General features: G+C 42.8%; 1 protein-coding gene across 1 annotated transcript in view; it reads left to right on the top strand.

The window, feature by feature from the left end:
- Positions 1-21,202, top strand: part of LOC132895604 (collagen alpha-1(XXIII) chain) — a 165,043-nt gene that overhangs the window by 139,465 nt on the left and 4,376 nt on the right. The window contains exons 10-25 of the mRNA XM_060936369.1: positions 2,243-2,302; positions 3,353-3,469; positions 6,960-6,986; positions 7,118-7,144; positions 7,246-7,299; positions 7,453-7,515; positions 7,630-7,665; positions 7,801-7,857; positions 7,967-8,011; positions 17,858-17,902; positions 18,003-18,092; positions 18,225-18,278; positions 18,494-18,550; positions 18,663-18,689; positions 18,815-18,883; positions 21,035-21,097. Of these exons, the coding sequence (XP_060792352.1) occupies positions 2,243-2,302; positions 3,353-3,469; positions 6,960-6,986; positions 7,118-7,144; positions 7,246-7,299; positions 7,453-7,515; positions 7,630-7,665; positions 7,801-7,857; positions 7,967-8,011; positions 17,858-17,902; positions 18,003-18,092; positions 18,225-18,278; positions 18,494-18,550; positions 18,663-18,689; positions 18,815-18,883; positions 21,035-21,097 (891 nt within the window). The remainder of the gene's footprint in view (positions 1-2,242; positions 2,303-3,352; positions 3,470-6,959; positions 6,987-7,117; positions 7,145-7,245; positions 7,300-7,452; positions 7,516-7,629; positions 7,666-7,800; positions 7,858-7,966; positions 8,012-17,857; positions 17,903-18,002; positions 18,093-18,224; positions 18,279-18,493; positions 18,551-18,662; positions 18,690-18,814; positions 18,884-21,034; positions 21,098-21,202) is intronic.

Genomic DNA, 21,202 nt, shown 5'->3' with positions numbered 1-21,202 from the left:
AAAAAGGCTTAACTGTGTCCATTTTGCAATTTGATCTTCCATCTAAATGTGCAACAATTTCTCCATTTCATGGATGGGCCCGGTACGTTGCTTTGTAATCACTGTTGATCGCATGGGTGCAGAACCTTTCACAGCCTCTCAAATTTTCTTTGTCCTTCAAAATTGTTGATACAGTAGATAACTTCATATCACGTACGATCGCATTAACTTTCTTCCCTCCTTCGTGCTGTTTAATCACCATCATTTTTGTGTCCAGATCAATGGCCTTTCTTGCCTTCTTGGCAGGCTGAGGAGTAGACAAAGACATTTTCCTCTTGGTAGACATCTTGGGGTAGTATTTCGAAAGATACCGTAATTACCAACACAAACGGACATGGGAGAAGTTTACTGTACCGGGATACTGCTCACACTGAGCAGCGTGCGTGGCGAGAGGCTGGATGCTGGGCGATGCCGAGAGCTGGGGCGGAAACTGTCGTACGCTCAGCTGGGAAACACTCGCCAGTCGTAACCAGATGGTCGTAAAGTCGATCAGTCGCAAGTTGCATAGGTCGTAAGTCGACGACTACCTGTGTGTGTGTGTGTGTGTGTGTGTATATATGTGTGTGTGTGTATATATATATATATATATATATATATATATATATATATATATATATATATATAATTTTTTTCCAGACCCATCATGTTAGACTAACTGGGCAAAGTTTGCTATTTTTCACCTGCTATGCCAACTTGTTCTATTAAAAACAGGTGGCTTGTCTGGAGTCTTGGAGGAATTGTAAATGCATTGTGTGGTCTGCATTATTACGGTTTGAGCCAAAATACTACTACCAGCATAGCATAAGAAGACAGTGTCAAACCTATGTGTTGTAGAGCTCTGTGTATTGAATTATTGAATATACATCCACCGGTCACTTTATTAGGAATACCCATACACCTGCTGTTTTATGTCATCATCTAAACCAGCCAATCCCTTGACAGCAGAACAATGCATAAAATCATGCAGATACAAATCAAGGGCTTCAGTTAATGTTCAAACATCAAAATGGGAAAAACTGTGATCTCAAAGTGTGACTTTCTTTCACTGTGGCATGGGTGTTGGTTTGAGTATTTCAGAAACTGCTGATCTCCTGGGGTTTTCACACACAACAGTCTCGAGAGTTTACACAGAATGGTGCGCAAAACATAAAACCATTGAGTGCGCGACCGTTCTGTGGGTGGAAATGTGTTGTTGATAAGAAAGATCAGAGGAAATTGGACAGATTGGTTCGAGCTGCCAGGAAGACTGTAGTAACTCATAGCAACTCTTTACAACCGTGATGAGCAGAAAAGCATCTCAGCATGCAACAGCATGCAAGAAGACCACATCGGGCTCCACTCCTGCCAGCCAAGAAGAGGAATCTTAGAATCAAGCTCCTATTAAAGTGGCCGGGTGCAATAAAGTGCAATAGTGTGTTAGTACTGTGTTCTGTCATATGTTAAGATTTAAGATCTGTGACCTATGGAATCCACTAATGCTCCTGGGGGTGGTTACGTTTTGACCTGGAAGCAGATCCAAGCTGTTTCCATCCAGATGGTAGGACTCAGTTTGTAGTGCAGGTTGGGTGAGGATGACCCATGACCTCTGCCTTTTTCCCCAGCAGTCACGAGAAGTTCCTCAACATCTCGCGCATGGTATAGTTTACATATAAATGACTGAAGACAAACAAACTTGTAAGCCTCTGCAGACAAAAGACAATGTTCTCTCCCAACATTCCCTTTTTAGACTCCCAGCGGTCGTCATTATTTCATTATAGGTATTGTAGTATAAAGTGCTGCAGCACCAAAAGCCACTGTTATTTTGGGAAAGAGAGTAAACTTCTCCTGGGAAAATGCTGCCTTTTTTTTGGACCCCTTGCCATTCGTGCTAACCACAACACTAAATAGAAACCTTGTGCTCCAATGAAAGGTAATCATATCCAGAAGTGCATGGTATCTGAAACAACAGTATAATCAGGATGTCTATAAGAGTCTACTTGTAATTTGTTGGTTGGGAACTAAGTCAGTATGAATTACCTCAGCTTAAAGATCACTGCCGGTCGATGCAAACATCGAGTCATCTCGTTCTCATGAGTGTTCTAACAATGTCCCTGTTGACTTCCCTCATGCTATCTATTATCTTTAATCTATCTCTTTCTGTGTCTCCTATTTCTCCTCATGTCCCTCTGTCACTTTACTCCGATATTTTCTTCTGTTCTCCCAGGGTCCTCCAGCACATGCTGTCTCTGCTGGCCTGCTCAGTAATCAGATTCTTACAGTCAAGGTTTGTTCCTCCACTGACCCCTGTTCCTCTTCACTTTGGTCATCTTAGCATTGTTCCTAGCATTGTTTCTAAATATCTGACTCCATTGCTTTTTCTGTTATTCTGCATGTGAATGGAAAGCTGAACCCCAGAAATCTTGCTGCTTTTTTGCTGGTATCTTGCACCTAATTTGCTTTGCACTGAGATATTCTTCTCAAATGGTTCACTGATTCTATACTGCTCTTTTTTTTCTCATGCTATCGCTCTATTTCTTGTCTTTCTCTGCACCCTTGGTGACAGATGGTCTTTCCACACTAAGCTCATAGCTTCCTCACAGGTCAGAGTTGACCACCAAGTGTTCTGAAGGTAGAGCAAAAACATCACGTACATTTCAGCTCCTTCGCTCCAACTCTCATCATCGTCATTTCTCTTCTTTGCTTTCTTCTCGTCTACTTCCTCTTATACTTTTACTGACATGGCATGTGTGTCCTTGGCCTTGACCCCACAATTAACTCCTATAGAAGTCTGGATGTTAACAGGCATGTCTGTTTTGAATTAGAGAGAGCAAAACAGTGAGAGAGGTACCGTATATACGCCTTGGCGTGGTTAAATGTTTTGTTTACGGACATTACAAGAGAAAAACATGGAACTCAAACCACAGCTAATAAAATGAACCAAAATAGTGTTTTCTCATTTTGACAACATAATATGCTGAAATGGGACTATTTTATATGTAACCACAGCCTTGAATTCTCTCTCTTTAGATGAGAGTGCAGTTCGCCAGCAGCCTCTGTTTCTCAGTGAGGCTTTGGAAAACTGGGCCATCTCATCTTGCCACGTGCCTTTTAAACCAGCCAATTTTTGGGGCCTGGCCATGACTGCCAAATATCTCTGCTTTATTATGTATTGTATTAAATTGTGAAATGAATATGAAACATGAATTGCTTGTGGGTGGTAAAACAGCCAAGTAACATCCAGGCATGAATGTGAAACAAAAGGATATTATGGAGCAATTTTGCTGAGTGTTATTCTTTTCATCTATTCTCTGTTTCTCTTTCTATGTGTCTATAGGGCGATCAGGGTCAGACTGGGCCTCCGGGTCCCCCAGGGCCTCCTGGACCATCTGGCCCCAGAGGGCCCCCAGGAAATATGGGCAGAGACGGACCCCAGGGCCACCCAGGAGAGCCGGTAAGAGAGAAAACATGGCACACCCGCATTCATACACACATTCATTTTGTCTCCTGTGATGAGCTAATGCTTCATGTCTCAGACACATCTGGAGGAATACTTCTTTGTTCACCAGGTGTTGCTCTGGCGACAGTATTAAACAGCCAATGTTCATGCTTGGGCTCAAATTTTTTTTTAAATTAAAGACACACTGGGGCAGAGTGCAGAGGGAAATGTGGTTCAATTGCTTTCCTCAGAGTCAGTCTAGTATCTGACACACTGACTGTTGTTGTTATTGTTCATCCCTCGTCGTTGAGGATTACCATAGACTCCTGGATTCACTGACGGGGCTGGTGGGTCCGCAGATGACTAACAAGTCCAATGTGGGCCTGGAAAGCTCTCCCACAGGTTGTACACAGGTGGGTGGCTGTGGTGCTCAGGGAAGTGTTATCTCTCATCTTCCGGGCTGTACGCTTGTTCTCTGCAGCAGTGGTTCTTAAGTTTTCAGCACTGTGGGCACCGGTGTGGATTAGGCTGCGCCACTTTGATCGACTTTGGGCAAGTAGTTCTCAGGTGTTGACATCAATGGTAAGGTCCTTTAATGATGATTTGAAACAGTCTTTGAACCTCTTCTTTTGTCCTCCAACTGAGCGCTTGCCCCTGCTGAGCTCACCATAGAGCAGTTGCTTTGGGATGCGGTGGTCAGGCATGCGGCTGACGTGCCCAGCCCATCTCACCTGCGCCTTTTGCAAGAGGGTGAAGATGCTTGGGATGTTGGCCCGCTGGAGCACTTCAGTATCCGGGATCTTTTCTTGCCATCGGATGTGCATGATGCTACGGAGGCATCTCATGTAGAAGTGATTGAGTTGTCTCACATGTCTCCGATAGATAGTCCAGGACTCGCAGGCATATAGTAGGGTTGTGAGAACAACTGCTAGATAAACCTTCAGTTTGGTGGTAAGGCTAATACCCCTGCACTCCCATACGTTCTTCCATAGTGCTGGCTTTGGAGATTCTGCTGTTGACCTCTTCGTTGATGTTAACTGCTCTTGAGAGTGTACTGCCAAGGTAGACAAACTTGTCGACAGTCTGCAGGATTTGTCCGTTGACAGTGACTTGAGGTTGCTGGTACAGTCTTCCGGGGGCAGGCTGATGCATGACCTCTGTCTTCTTTGTACTGATTGTCAGACCAAAGTTGTTACATGCTGTTGAGAACTGGTCCATCAGCTGCTGCATCTCATTCTCGTTTCCAGCATTGAGAGGGTAGTCCTCTGCAAAGAGGAAGTCCCTGAGAACAGTTTCCTTGACTTTAGTTACAGCTTGAAGACGGCAGGGATTGAAGAACTTTCCGTCAGTGCGGTACTTGATGTGGATTCGCAGACTACCGCTGTCAAAGGCAAATTTATTGCTGTGAACATCATGTTGAAAAGCGTGGGAGCCAGTACGCAGCCTTGTTTGACACCAGTTGTTACTGGGAAGGCATCAGACATCTCTCCGTCGTCAAGAACACATGCCATCGTGAAACTGTCGCACGATGGTGATGAACTTGCTGGGGCAGCCAAATTTCTCCATGATTTGCCACGGGCCTTCCCTGCTGACTGTGTCAAAAGCCTTTGTTAGATCGACAAAAGTTGTATAAAGGTCTTGGTGTTGCTCCTGGCATTTTTCCTGTAGTTGGCGAGCAGCAAAGATCATATCTACAGTTCCACGGCCTGCACAGAAGCCACATTGGCTTGTTCTAAGTGTCCCAGCAGACGGTCGAGCAAGACGCGGGCCAGTATCTTTCCGGCGATGGCCAGGAGGGAGATTCTTCGATTGTTGTCACAAAGCTGACGGTTGCCTTTCCTTTTGTAGATGTGGACAATACACTGACTGTAGAATTGGAAGCATTTTGACTCCCAGTACCACTTTCCTTTTGTGTCCCATAGATACATAATACTACTTAGACATTTATCAGAGATGACAGAAATTAATTAATCCGTTAATATAGACATCAAATAGTCTCAGCCTCAGATACTCTGTACATACGTAGGACACAGATCATCTAATAGTTTTTGTAAACTTTTCTGGCCACAAGTTTCAGAATCTTTGATTGGCTCTGCTGACCTCTACGTATTCATATTTCTGTGCACTGGTTTACAGTGGGAAAAATTTTTTTGAACACTGTCACAAATATTTCACAGAATCAAAAACATTCACAGAATTCTGTCTTATTTCAGTCATTTTTAGAGTTTTGTTTGGAGCAGGTAGAAGTGAATAAAGAGGTCGTCTTGTGAGTTTGCCAAGTGGCTATAGAAAAAGGTGTGTGGTTGGTGTTCTGCCATGTCAGTCTAATTACCACCTTCTATAAATGTAGTTGGTTCTTGGCAACATTTTTTGTTTTTGTTTTAACTAAATCTACCACACTCTCCAGTGAATGCAACAAGTCTGGCCTTTGAAACGAGGCATCAGGCAACCAGAGATCGTGGTGCTACTTGTCTACCCCATTATAAAATTTTCCAAGACCCCGTCACTCTCTGTTTCTAACTCTTTCGGACTATTTCTTTCCTGATGCTGTCATGGAAATTGTGAATGTGTTCATTCTTGGTTGAGTAAAACTACCTCATTAACAGCTTAAGATCTGATGCCAAGATTTTGTCCTTTTCACCCAATGCACAGTGCAAGACATGGGTCTCCAAAGGACATTGGCCTTAACAGTAGATGGTGGTGTGTCTGCTGAATTCAAGCAATTTCTTACTTGTATTACATATATTATAAGCAAAAGCGAAGTTTATTGAGTCCCTAGATGACTACATCCACATCAAATCTCGAGTTTTACTTCACCTATATACTGTACATGTTTCTGAAACAACAGCTATGTGCTTAAGTGCTCTACCTAAATACTTCCTTGCTCACAGTATTAGATTTATTATTTCATCATAACCAGTCCCAGTACTTTTGCAAAAACAGCCTATGCTTCACAATGCTCAATTTCCCGAAAACATGTTTTTATAACCTTCATTCGTAACTACCAGACTGCGATAATTAATTATGCTTGAGAAAAGATCTGTCACATGCATTGCGTATTTACTACAGCGGGCTTTCATCTGTGGAACATTAGTTCGATCAACTGCAGGATTTGATTATTTTCTTCTTTTCTTTTCAAGAAAGCAATGCATTTCAGGCTTAATTTTGTTGTTTACACATTTCTCTTTTATGTACAAGTTCCCTATTATAGCTTGAATAACTCGAAACTGTTTACAGACAGAAGAAGGGGCTTTCTCTACACACAGATCAAAACAGACCTTAAAAGGTCTTTTTTCCTTTGAGCTGTGGTCTCAAGCTGTGGTCACAAGTTGCGTAAGACACGAAGTGTCCGTGCTGCTTCAGTTTAAGGCTCAGGGTGCAGTAATTATGCTTACTCTTCTATGGACATGTGAGAGAGAGACATCTAGTGGATAATCATTTTATAACTACACCTTCACACATTTTAATGAGTTGATCGACTAATATCAGATCTCCTTTCTAACAGGGTCTTCCTGGCAAGGATGGGAACGAGGTTGGTTTTTAGGTTTCATTTGGTGTTGCGTCAAATGGGCATGAAATGTATAGCCAAAACAAAACACTTTTTTCCCCAAATTGATCAAATTATTTGTTTTTTTGCTGTCTTTGTGCTTCTCTCTTTAAAAGGGACCAAGAGGACCACCTGGTGTAAAAGTAAGTCCTTCATTAAATATTATTTTAATTATTCCCTTGGGTCTGTTTAAATGCCATGGTTAAGCATGGCATCGTTGTTAAATCCACTGTCTCTGGCACAGGGTGATGTTGGAGAGCCTGGAATGACTGGACTTCAGGGTTCTCCAGGGCTAAAGGTATGTCGTCAAACCTTCTCTAGGAGCAATTAATAGAATAATTATTGACTGTAATATTCACCATAGCCAGTACTAAATGTAGGTTTGAGGTTTGTGTCTGCATTGGTTTCTCCAGCTTTGACTTTCTGTCTTTATCTCATTGTTATTCTGCAGGGAGAACAAGGTGAGCCAGGTGTTGAAGGGAAAAGAGGCATGGATGGACCACCAGGCATAAAGGTACCGCTCACTGAGGTGTACATGTGTAGAACATATAAAGTGAGTCAGATAACATTCACTGCATGGTGCACATCAGATTAAAGAACAAACTTCGGTGCACACCTGCCTTTACAGGGAGAGAAAGGAGATGCTGGTTCTCCAGGACTCCAGGTAAGAGGGATGTGTATCCAATCCATGAACCTAATGAATTCGCCTCACAACAGATCAGTTATATAATTTGATTAGCATTAACATGCTGGACATTTACTTCATCTTCCTTATCCTGCTTGCTTTGCTGGGGAGAAGGGTGCTCCAGGAGTCTCTGAGAACACTGACCTGCCTGGAAGATTACAAATTTTGCAGGTGGGGATCTCTCAGGCGATTATAGAACCAATAGCATGTTCATTTCAAGCATTGTTACATAAAATCAGATGTTTTCGGACTTAATTAGTTTTACATACTTTTCCTACAGGGCCCACCTGGTCCACCAGGACCTCCTGGAGAACAAGGAGTAAAGGTGAGAATGTTCCTCCTACTCTTTATGATTCCCACTTGGCATGGATCAATATGAAAATGTCATAGTATGATAACAGTACAATTGGATATCACAGGTTTTGTACCCTGTGGTCAGAAGCAGTCCCATAGTATAGGCAAAATAGAATGATCTCTTATTTCATCAACAGGCAAAGGAGCAACATAATCACATTACAGTGGTGCTTGAAAGTTTATGAACCCTTTAGAATGTTCTATATTTCTGCATAAATATGACCCAAAACATCATCAGATTTTCACACAAGTCCTAAAAGTAGATAAAGAGAACCCAGTTAAACAAATAAGACAAAAATATTATACTTGGTCATTTATTTATTGAAGAAAATGATCCAATATGACATATCTGTGAGTGGCAAAAGTATGTGAACCTTTGCTTTCAGTATCTGGTGTGACCCCCTTGTGCAGCAATAACTGCAACCAAATGTTTCCGGTAACTGTTGATCAGTCCTGCACACCGGCTTGGAGGAATTTTAGCCCATTCATCCGTACAGAACAGCTTCAACTCTGGGATGTTGGTGGGTTTCCTCACATGAATTGCTCGCTTCAGGTCCTTCCACAACATTTTGATTGGATTAAGGTCAGGACTTTGACTTGGCCATTCCAAAACATTAACTTTATTCTTCTTTAACCATTCTTTGGCAGAATGACTTGTGTGCTTAGGGTCGTTGTCTTGCTGCATGACCCACCTTCTCTTGAGATTCAGTTCATGGACAGATGTCCTGACATTTTCCTTTAGAATTTGCTGGTATAATTCAGAATTCATTGTTCCATCAATGATGGCAAGCCGTCCTGGCACAGATGCAGCAAAACAGGCCCAAACCATGATACTACCACCACCATGTTTCACAGATGGGATCAGGTTCTTATGCTGGAATGCAGTGTTTTCCTTTCTCCAAATATAACACTTCTCATTTAAACCAAAAAGTTCTATTTTGGTCTCATCCGTCCACAAAACATTTTTCAAATAACCTTCTGGCTTGTCCACGTCATCTTTAGGTGACTCGTTTTAGATTTTTCGGATCACGGATCTGCTGATGGCAGTTAAATACCACCGCTGAAAAAATAAAAAGTCTGTGTGTATCTTTATTTTTATTTGAACCGCCGAAACGTACAAAAAGAAATGACAAAATTTTGGGGTCACATATTTTTCTTGTAACAGCATTGTATCCCCGGTACTAGATCCTATTTGTCACAAGTAAAAAGGAAAAATCGTAAATACAAACGACAACATGTGTTGTATATATCCACTTCAGCCAAGTCAGAAAACGAAACTATTTACGACATTGCGTATTCACTTGAATGTTAGATTCGAATGTTGTAAATTTTACAGGGTGATTTACGACCGCTTTATGACAGTATAAACCTCATGCTGATCATGGCTGATGCTGACAGCATGGCTTCCGAGCCATTGACTCAACTCTATGTAAGCATAACGTGGTAAACAAAAATCTTTTCATTGTCTCACCGATCAAAACGTGGGCGATTTCGTCTCTCAAGCGTTGAAGATAAACAATGAAAAGATCAAAAGAATCTTTGGTTCACTGAGAGAAGGTAGCGATTTAACCAGGGCCATGCTGAACATGCCTGCAGTAACGTTAGTTCGAGATTTTGGCTGCAGGTATCTGACTGTAGAATTAGAAGAGGAAGATGCCAGAGAGAGTCCTATCGAACCGAGTATCACAAAGGTATCAGTCGTTGATGTGCTAATGAGAGCTCAACGGTCATATGACCCCACACCTTCAGAGAAGTAAGTACTGGAATACTAGTCCAGTTTTATATTAGAACACGCGCGCGCACACATACATATACACACACACAAATGTGTTGTGTGCCTACTTAGGATTTGCGCATTCTTAAGAATTGTCATTGGGAATGCCAGGCTAGCACTAGGATTTCAAATTGATTAACCACATTACAGTAAATCAAAAGAAGAAATATATTTTCAGCTAATTTGTATTATATTTTTCAAGATTTTCTTTAAGTGGCTGATGGCTAGTGATAGCCTCATGAGCATATGTATGGTACTTGTACAGGTATAAATTGATGATGTATAGAAAAATATTTTTATTTCGACCGACATTATCAGAAATATGTTGAAAAAAATCTCTGAACTAAAAAACGGGTGGCCTTAGCAAACTGCAGATGAACAGCAATGTTCTTTTTGGAGCTCAGTGGCTTTCTCCTTGCAACCCTGCCATGCACACCATTGTTGTTCAATGTTCTCCTGATGGTGGACTCATGAACATTACCCAATGTGAGCGAGGCCTGCAGTTGCTTAGAAGTTACCCTGGGATCGTTTGTGACCTCGCCAACTATTACACACCTTGCTCTTGGAGTGATCTTTGTTGGTCGACCACTCCTGGGGAGGGTAACAATGGTCTTGAATTTCCTCCATTTGTACGCAATCTGTCTGACTGTGGATTGGTGGAGTCCAAACTCTTTAGAGATGGTTTTGTAACCTTTTCCAGCCTGATGAGCATCAACAACGCTTTTTCTGAGGTCCTCAGAAATCTCCTTTGTTCGTGCCATGATACACTTCCACAAACATGTGTTGTGAAGATCAGACTTTGATAGATCCCTGTTCTTTAAATAAAACAGGGTGCCCACTCACACCTGATTGTCATCCCATTGATTGAAAACACTTGACTCTAATTTCACCTTCAAATTAACTGCTAATCCTAGAGGTTCACATACTTTTGCCACTCACAGATATGTAATATTGGATAATTTTCCTCAATAAATAAATGACCACATTCACTCACTCAGGGCGGCCTCAGCCGAGTCACACGCCTGGAAGACCAGTCCTCACGGTCAGCCATGCACGACCCCAGCTCGGACGTGGTCGCTGCACAAACGTCCTTCTTTAGACGGTTGATGAATGTTGTTGGTGGGCGGCCCGGGTTCCTGTGTCCATGGGTAGGCTCCCAGAGTAGTAGCTCCCCAGCGGGTAGTTCTTTATGGCGGAAACAGTAGCCGGCGAGTCCCAACCTCCTCCAGGCCACTTTGTCTGAGATTCTGGGGAGCGTTCCATATAGATCAGGGGTGTCCAAACTGATCCATAAAGGGCCGTGTGGCTGCAGGTTTTCATTCCAGCCATGCAGCAGCACGCCTGATTTGGCTCATTCAATCAACTGACACACCCACCCTTTAATCAAGGGTGGGTGTGGCTGCAAGTATTTGACTGTGTGAAGACAGTTCAGTTGATTGAATGAGCCAAGTCAGGTGTGCTGCTGCATGGCTGGAATGAAAACCTGCAGCCACATGGCCCTTTATGGATCAGTTTGGACACCCCTGGTATAGATCTTCATTTGGAACGAAGCTCTGCCAGCTGATGTTAAGTGCTGTTCGCAGCATACGAGTGTAGGCACCATCGAGTGACTTCAAGAGTCGATGTCAGAGACCAACACTCGCACCCGTAGAGTAGAACTGACTCTACTGTCGTCACGAAGAGCCTGATCTTTAGATCCTGGGAGACACTTGACTTCCAGATTGTACTTAAGTCACTGAGCACTTTCCAGGCAAGGGCTTTCCTGACTTTTAGATCTTGTTCAGTCGAGTTGACCCAAGAGCCAAGATATTTAAAATCTTTGACCTCCTCGATAGCATTTCCCTCACTGGTTACCAGTGGACCAGAAGCAGAAGATGACAAATTACAAATGATGACTTTGGTCTTCCTGTCATTTAGGACTAGGCCAATGCGATTGCATTCTTTCTCGATGCTAAACAGCAGCCTCTGAGCCTGATCGAAGTCATTGGATAGGAGAGCAATGTCATCGGCAAAGTCCAGGTCTGTTACGGTCTTTTCAGGGTTTCTGCGTGACCATCTTGGTGTTATTGTGAAACCCAGATCAAGCTCTCGTTCGTCGATGGCTTTACGGAGGGTGAAATCGAGAACTATCACAAATAGGTAAGGGGCAAGGGTATCCCCTTGCAACACGCCCGCAGAGATCTCGAATTCTTCCGACTCCCCATCCGGGGTCACGACCTTTGCTCGAGTGTCAGAATACATCGCGTTGATTGCTCCAAGCAGTCTTTCAGGGATGACATAGGCCTTGAGGATCTTTATCATTTTACCCCGGCGGATGGAATCAAAGGCTTTTCTGAAATCCAGGAATGTGAGTACGCATGTCAAGTTGTTTTTACAAGCATCCTCAAGTATTCTTCGTAGAGCAAGAATATGACTTAAAGTTGACCGATTTTCTCTGAATCCATTTTGGTTATCTCTGAGGTAGGGGTCAATAGGATCACGTATACAATTGAGAATGATACGGTTGTAGATCTTGGCAATGACGCAGGTGAGACTGATACCTCGATAGTTGTCTGCGATTGATAGATTACCCGTCTTAGGAACTGGGAGAATGTTAGAGAGGGACCACTGCTTCGGTTTGCTTCCCTCTAGTAGTGCCTGGTTACAAAAGTCCAGTATGATTTTATGAAGATCACAATATTTCACAACTTCAGATGGAATGTTGTCCGGACCAGCACTTTTTCCCTGTCTGAGGGTCTTCTTGACACGGGCGTATTCTTCAGCGGTAAATGGACCATCGTGGATATCTATATCTGTGAGGACTACTGGTATGTCATCATCAGGATCTTCCACAGGGGGAGGGTTACCGAGCAGGTTCTTAAAATGATTATACCAAATTGACACTCGCTCCTCTGGGCTGCTTCCAGCAATTCGTCCGTGTAAAGCCTTCTTCCTACGGCCACTGATTTCATTTATGACCTCCCAGGCCTCTCTATACTGCCTATTGGCATCCGCTGTCTCCACCCTTTTTGCTTTTTCCTCCAGGTATTCAGCTTGGAGACGATCGTATACTGCATAAAGATCCTTTCTGGCGCAGTCCAGGGTATAGTTCAACTCATCCCGATTCTCACTGCTTGCTGCGGTTCTCTCAGAATGGATCTTGTTCAGTTTGCCTCTGGCTGCTATGACATCAGGATGCAGGGATCTAAGCTCCTTTTTTGATTTCACCTGTTTGGGAACACAGACTTCGGCAGCTTCTTTGTTGGCATCCATAAAGTGCTGGTATCTCATAGTGGGGTCGCCAGTGTTATCTAAGAGATCTAAGCGGTTTTTGACCTGCACACTGTACTGATCTTGCATACTAGGTGTACCAGCGAAGCATCTCTAATCGTAGCAGACGGGTTTAGATTTCTGTTTGGGTACTCAAAGACTAAGTCGAACTCTCATAGAAACTAGTCGATGGTCAGAGCCAAGGCTATCGAAGTTGTTATACAGTAGGACTCAGCGTTCAGAACACTGTTGCGCCATTTACTTCTGACCAGGATATAGTCGAGTTGTCGCTTAGCCAGAGTGGCTCGATCCGAGAAGGTCCATCTCTTACCAATGCGCTTCTTAAAGCTGGTGTTAGCTGCTATGAGATTATTTTCAGTCATGAGATCTGAAAGGTATTGATCATTTCTATTGGTTGCATCATGAAAGGGAAAACGCGCGACCTCTGGACCCAGCCTGGCATTGAAGTCTCCCAAGATGACAAGAAAGTTGTGCGCTGGCGCATCGCGAATTGCTTGGGGAAGGTCATTATAGAATTGCTCTATATCGCTTGTTTCCAACACATTTGTGGGTGAGTAGGCGACTATAACTGTGGTGGCAGGATTACCCGAGAACACTGAAAGCAGAATTCGTGGTGAGTATGATCGAGTATCGCACAGCGCTTTCTTTGCCCGTTTACTAAGTAGGAGGCCAACCCCTCCCACCGAAGCCTGTGCATCATTCCTCCATGCAGATGTAGTGACGAGGTAGCAATTTTCGATATTACTGAAGACAAGTTTATCTTGATGGACTAGTCGGTGTTCTTGGATTCCAAGTATCTCAATGCCAAGTGAGCCAGCACAGTAAGCCAGTTCCTTTGCCTTAGAGTTATCTCAAAGTGTACATGCGTTAAAGGTAGCCATAAAACAGGTTTTCCTGCAACGCAATAGAGCCTCGCGGTTGGTGCCGAGATCAGGCGACCCCCTTCCTTGAGGATTTAAGGACCCACCATCATACACTCCTCCTGACGGCTGGACAGCACCACCTCCGATGACTGGATTCCTGTCCACTCCCGGGACTGGAAGTATAGGATTTACCGTAGTTGTACTTTCCATAACGTATAAACTAGTGCTGTCAAAAATGTCGCGTTATTAACGCGTTAACTTGACTCAATTTTAACGGCGATAATTTTTTTATCGCGAGATTAACGCTCTGTGACATGATGTAGGTTTTTCATAAGCTTTTGAAACTGCCAGGAACTTGCAGAGACTTTGCTTAGAAAACCGATAGCAGCTAGACTGTAATGCCCCGCACAGCCAGAGTCCTCTGCCCTCCTCCCCCAAAGAACCAGCGTGGGCAGGGCGCGCTAGTAGAGATGGGATTTATGGCTCTTTGATGGGATCCGCATCTTTGTGATCCGTTCTTTGAAAAGAGCCGTTCAAAAGACTGGCTCATTTGGCTCTTTTTAAATATTTATTCAGTTTTAAGAAGACAGCGTCTAAAGAAGCCAGATCCCTCTGAACTGTAAACTCAATGCTATCCCAGAAATCCTTCCTGTAATATGCAAATTTGGCCGCCTCTGATTGGACAGCGCGATGCATCAACAGGCAGAAAGTGTAAAAGTACAAAATGTATTAAGTGAGCTGAAACAGTAAAGATCAGATTCAATGCAATATTTATCAACGAACAACTTAAAGTTAATATAATAGTGTACTTTATATTATAATCAAGCAAGTCAAGCCTACCGTCACTGTGTAACCTATCTCTCTCAAGCAGTAGATCACTTCACTCATGGTTCTCTTGCTAGCCCCGCGCTGGTGCTCGGCTTGGGTTTCACTTTGCAGTGGCTGTGTCAAGACGTGTTATGCTTTGCAATAAAAAAAACATTGGTATAAAGCAGGGCTTTGAACCGGTTCAAGGAACGAAAACGAAAACCGGGAACTTTTTCTATTTCACATGGAACAGAAACGAAACCAGAAACTTTATTATTTTTTATGTTCCGGAACAGAAACGCTTATTAAAAATAATGGTAACCGGTTAATACCGGTTTTTATTTCGTTCCTCAAAGTTTCTGTAGCCTACAAATAAGTCATTCTTCTCCTGCGCAAGTTTCTATGACCCGCTGGGGTTCACTTCCTGTGTGACGTTCGCTGATTGAATGGAGAGAGCGGGAAGGTGGACTACTATCATGTCTCCACGTGATAAGTGAGTAAGTGAATTACTGAGTGTCTGAGCAAAGAAGAGCCTGAACGATGCAACCTCCCTATTGGCTGTTTGTTAAAATGTATCAATTGTTGCCCTTCCCACGGGAATCATCGCGGGCTCGAGAGACGAGACCTGACGAGTTAGTTCGTTGGTAGCAGAACAAAATGTCTGGACACAAATCGGGTTTTCAGAAAAGGAAAGAAAATAAACGGAGGGTTGAAAATACAAAAAAGGAGGCAGAAAATGCAAAATGAGTTTTAAGGTAGGACAAATGGTTACTTTTCTGAGGCAGCCCGCTGTGGCTGCAGGCTTTCAGTTGTGTCATTGAATGGTTACTTTTCTGAGGCAGCCCGCCGTGGCTGCCTGCAGGCTTATTTATTATAGCCCATTTAGTTAAAATAGTTTATATAAAATGTTTATAGTTATAGTTATGTGATGGTTGTCCTGATTTAGGCGCGGGGTTGCGCGATGTTGCACCCGGGTCCAGATTAGGGCAGAACCGGCCCTGGCTACATTTCAGGTGTAGTTTGTTTTATGAATGTATGTACTTGCATAGATGTGTACTTGGTCTTCCAATATGGTGCCTAACAAAATCTCGCGGCGCGGTGACGTCATGCGGTAGCCCTCTATAGGGCCTGACTAGCCTTTGGTAACACACTAAACGAATTATCTTTTCATTTTTGGCACTTTTTCTGTTTGTGTAGATGGGAAGACATACTGAGAATCCAAATCGCCAACATTTGAAATAATAATTGTTTTGAATTATTTCTTGTCTTATTTAATGAAGGTTGTAATAGAATTAGCCTACATTTGGCTTAAGCTGGATGAGACAGAGACATAATTTTATAGCCATTTGTTAAACAGCTGACAGGGAACGTAATTAACCGTTCCGGGAATGAAATTTTTTTGTTCTAACCGGTTCGGGAACGTCTATTTAATGGTGGAACCCAAAACCGGAAACGTTAAAATTCCGTTTCTGTTCGGAACGAACCAATAGGAAAAAAATTCTGGTTCAAAGCCCTGGTATAAAGCAAGCCCATTCACTTTTTTATGCTGATAAGAGAATTACAATGGTTTTTTTATGTGACAAAAATGTGCGATTAAATTGCGATTAATCGCGAGTTAACTATGACAGTCGCGACATTAATCGCGATTAAATATTTTAATCGCTTGACAGCACTAGTATAAACTTTACAATGCGAAAAATTTAGATTAAGTGATGGGGTCGCAGGTCCACACATCACCTGTCTGATTTTATATCGGGGTTGTCTTCCCTAGATCCATCGTGTTCTGCAATACTAGGGGCAGCACTAAGAGCCACTGCGTACGGTCTTCGTCATGTGAGAGGCTAGGAGGTGTGACCACTAGCTAATAACAAATGGCAATATATTGCGCATCACATAACGCTGGATATGGGGAGACCTATCTGGGACGTCATATTGTTTAAGGCCAACCAGAAAGGTGCTACTCCTCCAGGGATCCTTTGCCCCCAAAATGACCAAGTATAATATTTTTGTCTCATTTGTTTAACTGGGTTCTCTTTATCTACTTTTAGGACTTGTGTGAAAATCTGATGATGTTTTGGGTCATATTTATGCAGAAATATAGAAAATTCTAACGGGTTCACAAACTTTCAAGCACCACTGTATGTACTATATACTGGTTGCCACCTGACACCCAACTGTCTCCCCAACAACACGTTCTCATTAAAGTGGTCTAAATTGTAGCATCAGCTACATGCAAGCAGCCTGCCCTCATCTCTTTTCCACATTGACTCACACCAAAAGAGAAGTGGTAGGAGCTGTTGATTTAATCATAACCATCATTTATCTCAGTTCTGCAACTGATCTGCCATCAACTTCATATTACCAACAAGGATGTCACTAAGCACAGTATAATGCTGGACAAGCAATGTAAATATTAAATTATGTGACTATGGAAGAGCTGTTTTTAAGTGGATTTTTTTTTCTGAGGATTGCGCTTAACCTGTGTTACAAAATAAAGTTGAAATACTATTCTCTTTTCATCTGCATCTCTTTAAAAAAAGTATGCTATCCTTAAGGGGGTCACTGTACCAAGAGAAATACTTATTTCCAACCTTCTATACAGTGTATACGTCTCATCTCATTATCTGTAGCCGCTTTATCCTGTTCTACAGGGTCGCAGGCAAGCTGGAGCCTATCCCAGCTGACTATGGGCGAAAGGCGGGGTACACCCTGGACAAGTCGCCAGGTCAGACACATAGACACAGACAACCATTCACACTCACTTTAGAGTCACCAGTTAACCTAACCTGCATGTCTTTGGACTGTGGGGGAAACCGGAGCACCCGGAGGAAACCTACGCTGACACGGGGAGAACATGCAAACTCCACACAGAAAGGCCCTCGCCGGCCACGGGGCTCGAACCCGGACCTTCTTGCTATGAGGCGACAGCGCTAACCACTACACCACCATGCTGCCCCAGTGTATACGTATACCACTAATTCAGACAATGGTACACTGTTATACAAATCTATCTACTCAACAGAAATGACCCCAAAGCAATGCATTTAATTTAGTTACCTTTATAACCTTTTTATTTAGCCACTGAAATGTAATATGTTAACAGGGAGAGATGGGCTCTCCTGGGATTCCTGGATCTGAAGGCAGACAGGTACAGTCAATCATATATAACGTATTGTAGGATTTCTTATGTGCAACGTATGGTTAAAGACTTTATATCTTGACCTGGTAATCCACCGCTATTCTCACAGGGTTCAAAAGGAGAAAGGGGGGATAGAGGAGAACCTGGGGAGACAGGAGAAAAGGGAGAGAGAGGAGAGATGGGCCAACCTGGGCCAATGGTCAGTGTTATGCAATGTATATGATAGAAAGTGACAAATGATACAAAGTAAATGTCATATTGTAAAGAAAAGATTGTTTTTCTTTTAAATAAAAGAGAAGAATACTGATTAAAATTTTCATGATTATTTCAGGGAGTTGATGGGCAAAAAGGAGAAAAAGGAGACTCCAGGATTGAGGACAATCTTGTGTGTGGAATTCATTAATATGCATTTTATTAAAAAGCTCTTCTGGGTTTTTTTTTCCCTGCTCCATTGGTTTTAATAAAACCAGATAACTTTCACTTGCATCCATGTATTCACTTTATGACAAATGCAAATTATTATGTTCAGTTGTTTTGTTGTCTTTTTGATGATTGTGCTTCTTTTGTGTTGTCTTTATGATGTCAAAAATGTCCTTTCAGGCACAGATTATTGCATTACCAGGTCCTCCAGGACCACCTGGCCCTCAAGGAATAATGGTAAATAATTATATCGGTGCTTTTCATTCTGTTTTCAGATACAACCATTCTTTAGCAAATAAGGCTCAGTGTACAAAACATAACACCATAATTTTATCTCATTCGTTCTCAGGGCCATCATGGAATACCTGGCCAAAAGGTACACGTGAAATAGCAGTTTGAAATGAGAATGAGCAAATTCATTTTAAAGGACAGGGTTGTTTTTTGTTTCGTTTTGGACTCATGGCAAGATAGATGTAACTAGGTGCATGTATTTTAACTCAGGGGGAGCCAGGTGAGGCAATGAAAGGAGAGAAGGGGGATGTTGGAGAGAAAGGTCCACAAGGGTTACGGGTAAGCCTCACAATGGTTATATATGAATGCTAAATAACTGTCCAGGAGCAATGCATAAGGACATCTTCAAATAAGGTCTATTCTGTAAAGAATAGGCTTGTCCCTGTCACCCACACCTGTCCCTGGTTCACCCCTGAGCTCAGAGTAATGAAGAGCGCTTGCACAAGGAAACCGGTCTTACCGTCCACTCGTTGCTCTACACTGAGCACATTCATAAGTATAGGGATGCCTTAAATGTTGCCCGTTCTAACTACTACTCATTAATCATAAGTGGTTCTAAGTCTAGGCCGAAAACACTGTTTAGGACTGTTGATAAACTTCTCAAACCTCCTGAGCCTGCCCCAAGACAGCTGAACAGTGTCAGGCTTTCTTAAATTTCTTGGAAGACAAAATTAACCAAATTTACCAGTGCTTTCAACCTACTGCTCTATTTTTCTCGCCCTATTCTCTTCCTCTGGGCCCTAAACTCACTCACTTCACAACTGTTGACTCCCTTTCTGTCTCTAATATCATTGCTAAGTCTAACTCCTCCTCATATCAGCTTGACCCTGCCCCACCTCCTGTACTCAAGGCTGTCTCCACAGTCATCTGTGAACCAATTGCATTGTTGGTTAATTCATGCCTCAACTCTGGTATTGTTCCCACTGCCCTCAAAACGGCTGCAATTACTACCATTTTAAAGAAGTCTGATTTAAATCCAACCTCTCTGTCTAATTATCGACCGATCTCCAACCTCCCCTTTTTAGCAAAAATACTGGAAAGAGTGGTTGCTTCACAACTTCATTCCTTTCTCATTGAAAACTATCTGTATAAGCCCTTTCAATCTGGTTTCCGCACACATCACAGTACAGAGACTGCTCTCCTGCGAGTGGTAAATGACCTCCTCCTGTCTGATGATAGTGGTTCATTCTCCTTGACTTATCTGCTGCATTTGACACCGTCAATCATGACGCACTCGTTTCCCGTCTGTCCGATATTGGTATCACAGACATAGTCCTCCAGTGGTTTTGGTCCTACCTCACCAACAGATGACAGTTTGTCACACTGGGTCCTCCATGTCCCCTATTACTCGTGGTGTCCCCCAGGGGTCTGTTCTTGGGCCCCTCCTTTTCCTTATATACATCCTGCCCCTTGGCCAAATTATTTGTAACCATGGTCTTAACTTCCATTGCTCCACTGATGACATCTAATTATATCTCACTACATCCTCCCCAACTGACCCCCCTCCCAGTTCCCTCAATGACTGTCTATCAGACCTAAAGTTGTGGATGCAGAATAACTTTCTAAAACAACACAGATAAAACAGAAATCATGCTTATTGGCCCCAAATCTTCATTGTCCATTTTCAGTCTTAACATCAACGGTGCACTTGTTAAATCTTCACCTGTTGTTAGAAACCTTGGAATATTGCTTGACCCCTCACTCAACTTTGATCCCCACATTAAATCCCTCACCAAGATTGCTTTCTTCTACCTCCGGAACATTGCCCGCCTTTGCCCCTTTCTTTCCACTAGTGATGTTCAAATGTTGGTCCACTCCTTCATTATGTCCCGCCTAGATTATTGTAACTCCCTTCTCATTGGCCCCCCACTAAATCCCTTCAAAGACTACAATACATTCAGAACTCTGCAGCGAGACTCATCACTCATACCAAACCATCTGCTCATATCACCCCCATTCTTTCTCAGCTTCACTGGCTACCTGTTCTGTCCAGAATTAAATATAAAATCTTACTACTCACCTTCAAAGCTCTCCATAACCTTGCTCCTTCTTACATCTGTGAACTCCTGACCCCTTACATTCCATCCCGCTCTCTCAGATCCTCTAGCCATAATCTCCTTGCTGTTCCTCACACTAGATTCTCTACCCTGGGTGGCAGGTCCTTCAGTGCCACGGCCCCCAAGCTCTGGAATTCCCTTCCTCAACCTCTCCGTGACTGCTCTTCTCTTCTCTTCCTTTCTTCAAATCTCATCTCAAAACCTTTCTGTTTCATGAACATTTCTCCACCAGTGCATAAACTCATCACTCTTTAGCAACTCTGTGTTTTTTTTCTGATCTAAGCGACCTTGAGTTTGAGAAAGGCGCTATATAAATGTAACTTATTAGTGTCCACTGGACGAGTCTGATTTTGTCCTCGTTGACTGTTTTCAGGGTCTTCAAGGTTATCCTGGCTCTAATGGATTAGTGGGTCTACCAGGTGCAAAAGGTGAAAAGGTCAGTCTTTCCAAAGCCATAATTGACTTGAATGTATTTTTGGTATTATATTCAGGAAACATTGTTCTTCCTACTTCAAATATTTATATTATTTTGTTCTAACAG

The sequence above is a fragment of the Neoarius graeffei genome, chromosome 12 (genome assembly GCF_027579695.1).
Source record: "Neoarius graeffei isolate fNeoGra1 chromosome 12, fNeoGra1.pri, whole genome shotgun sequence".
Classification (NCBI taxonomy): domain Eukaryota; kingdom Metazoa; phylum Chordata; class Actinopteri; order Siluriformes; family Ariidae; genus Neoarius; species Neoarius graeffei.
The sequence above is the reverse complement of the archived record's forward strand: the minus strand, read 5'-3'. Positions and strand labels throughout refer to the sequence as shown.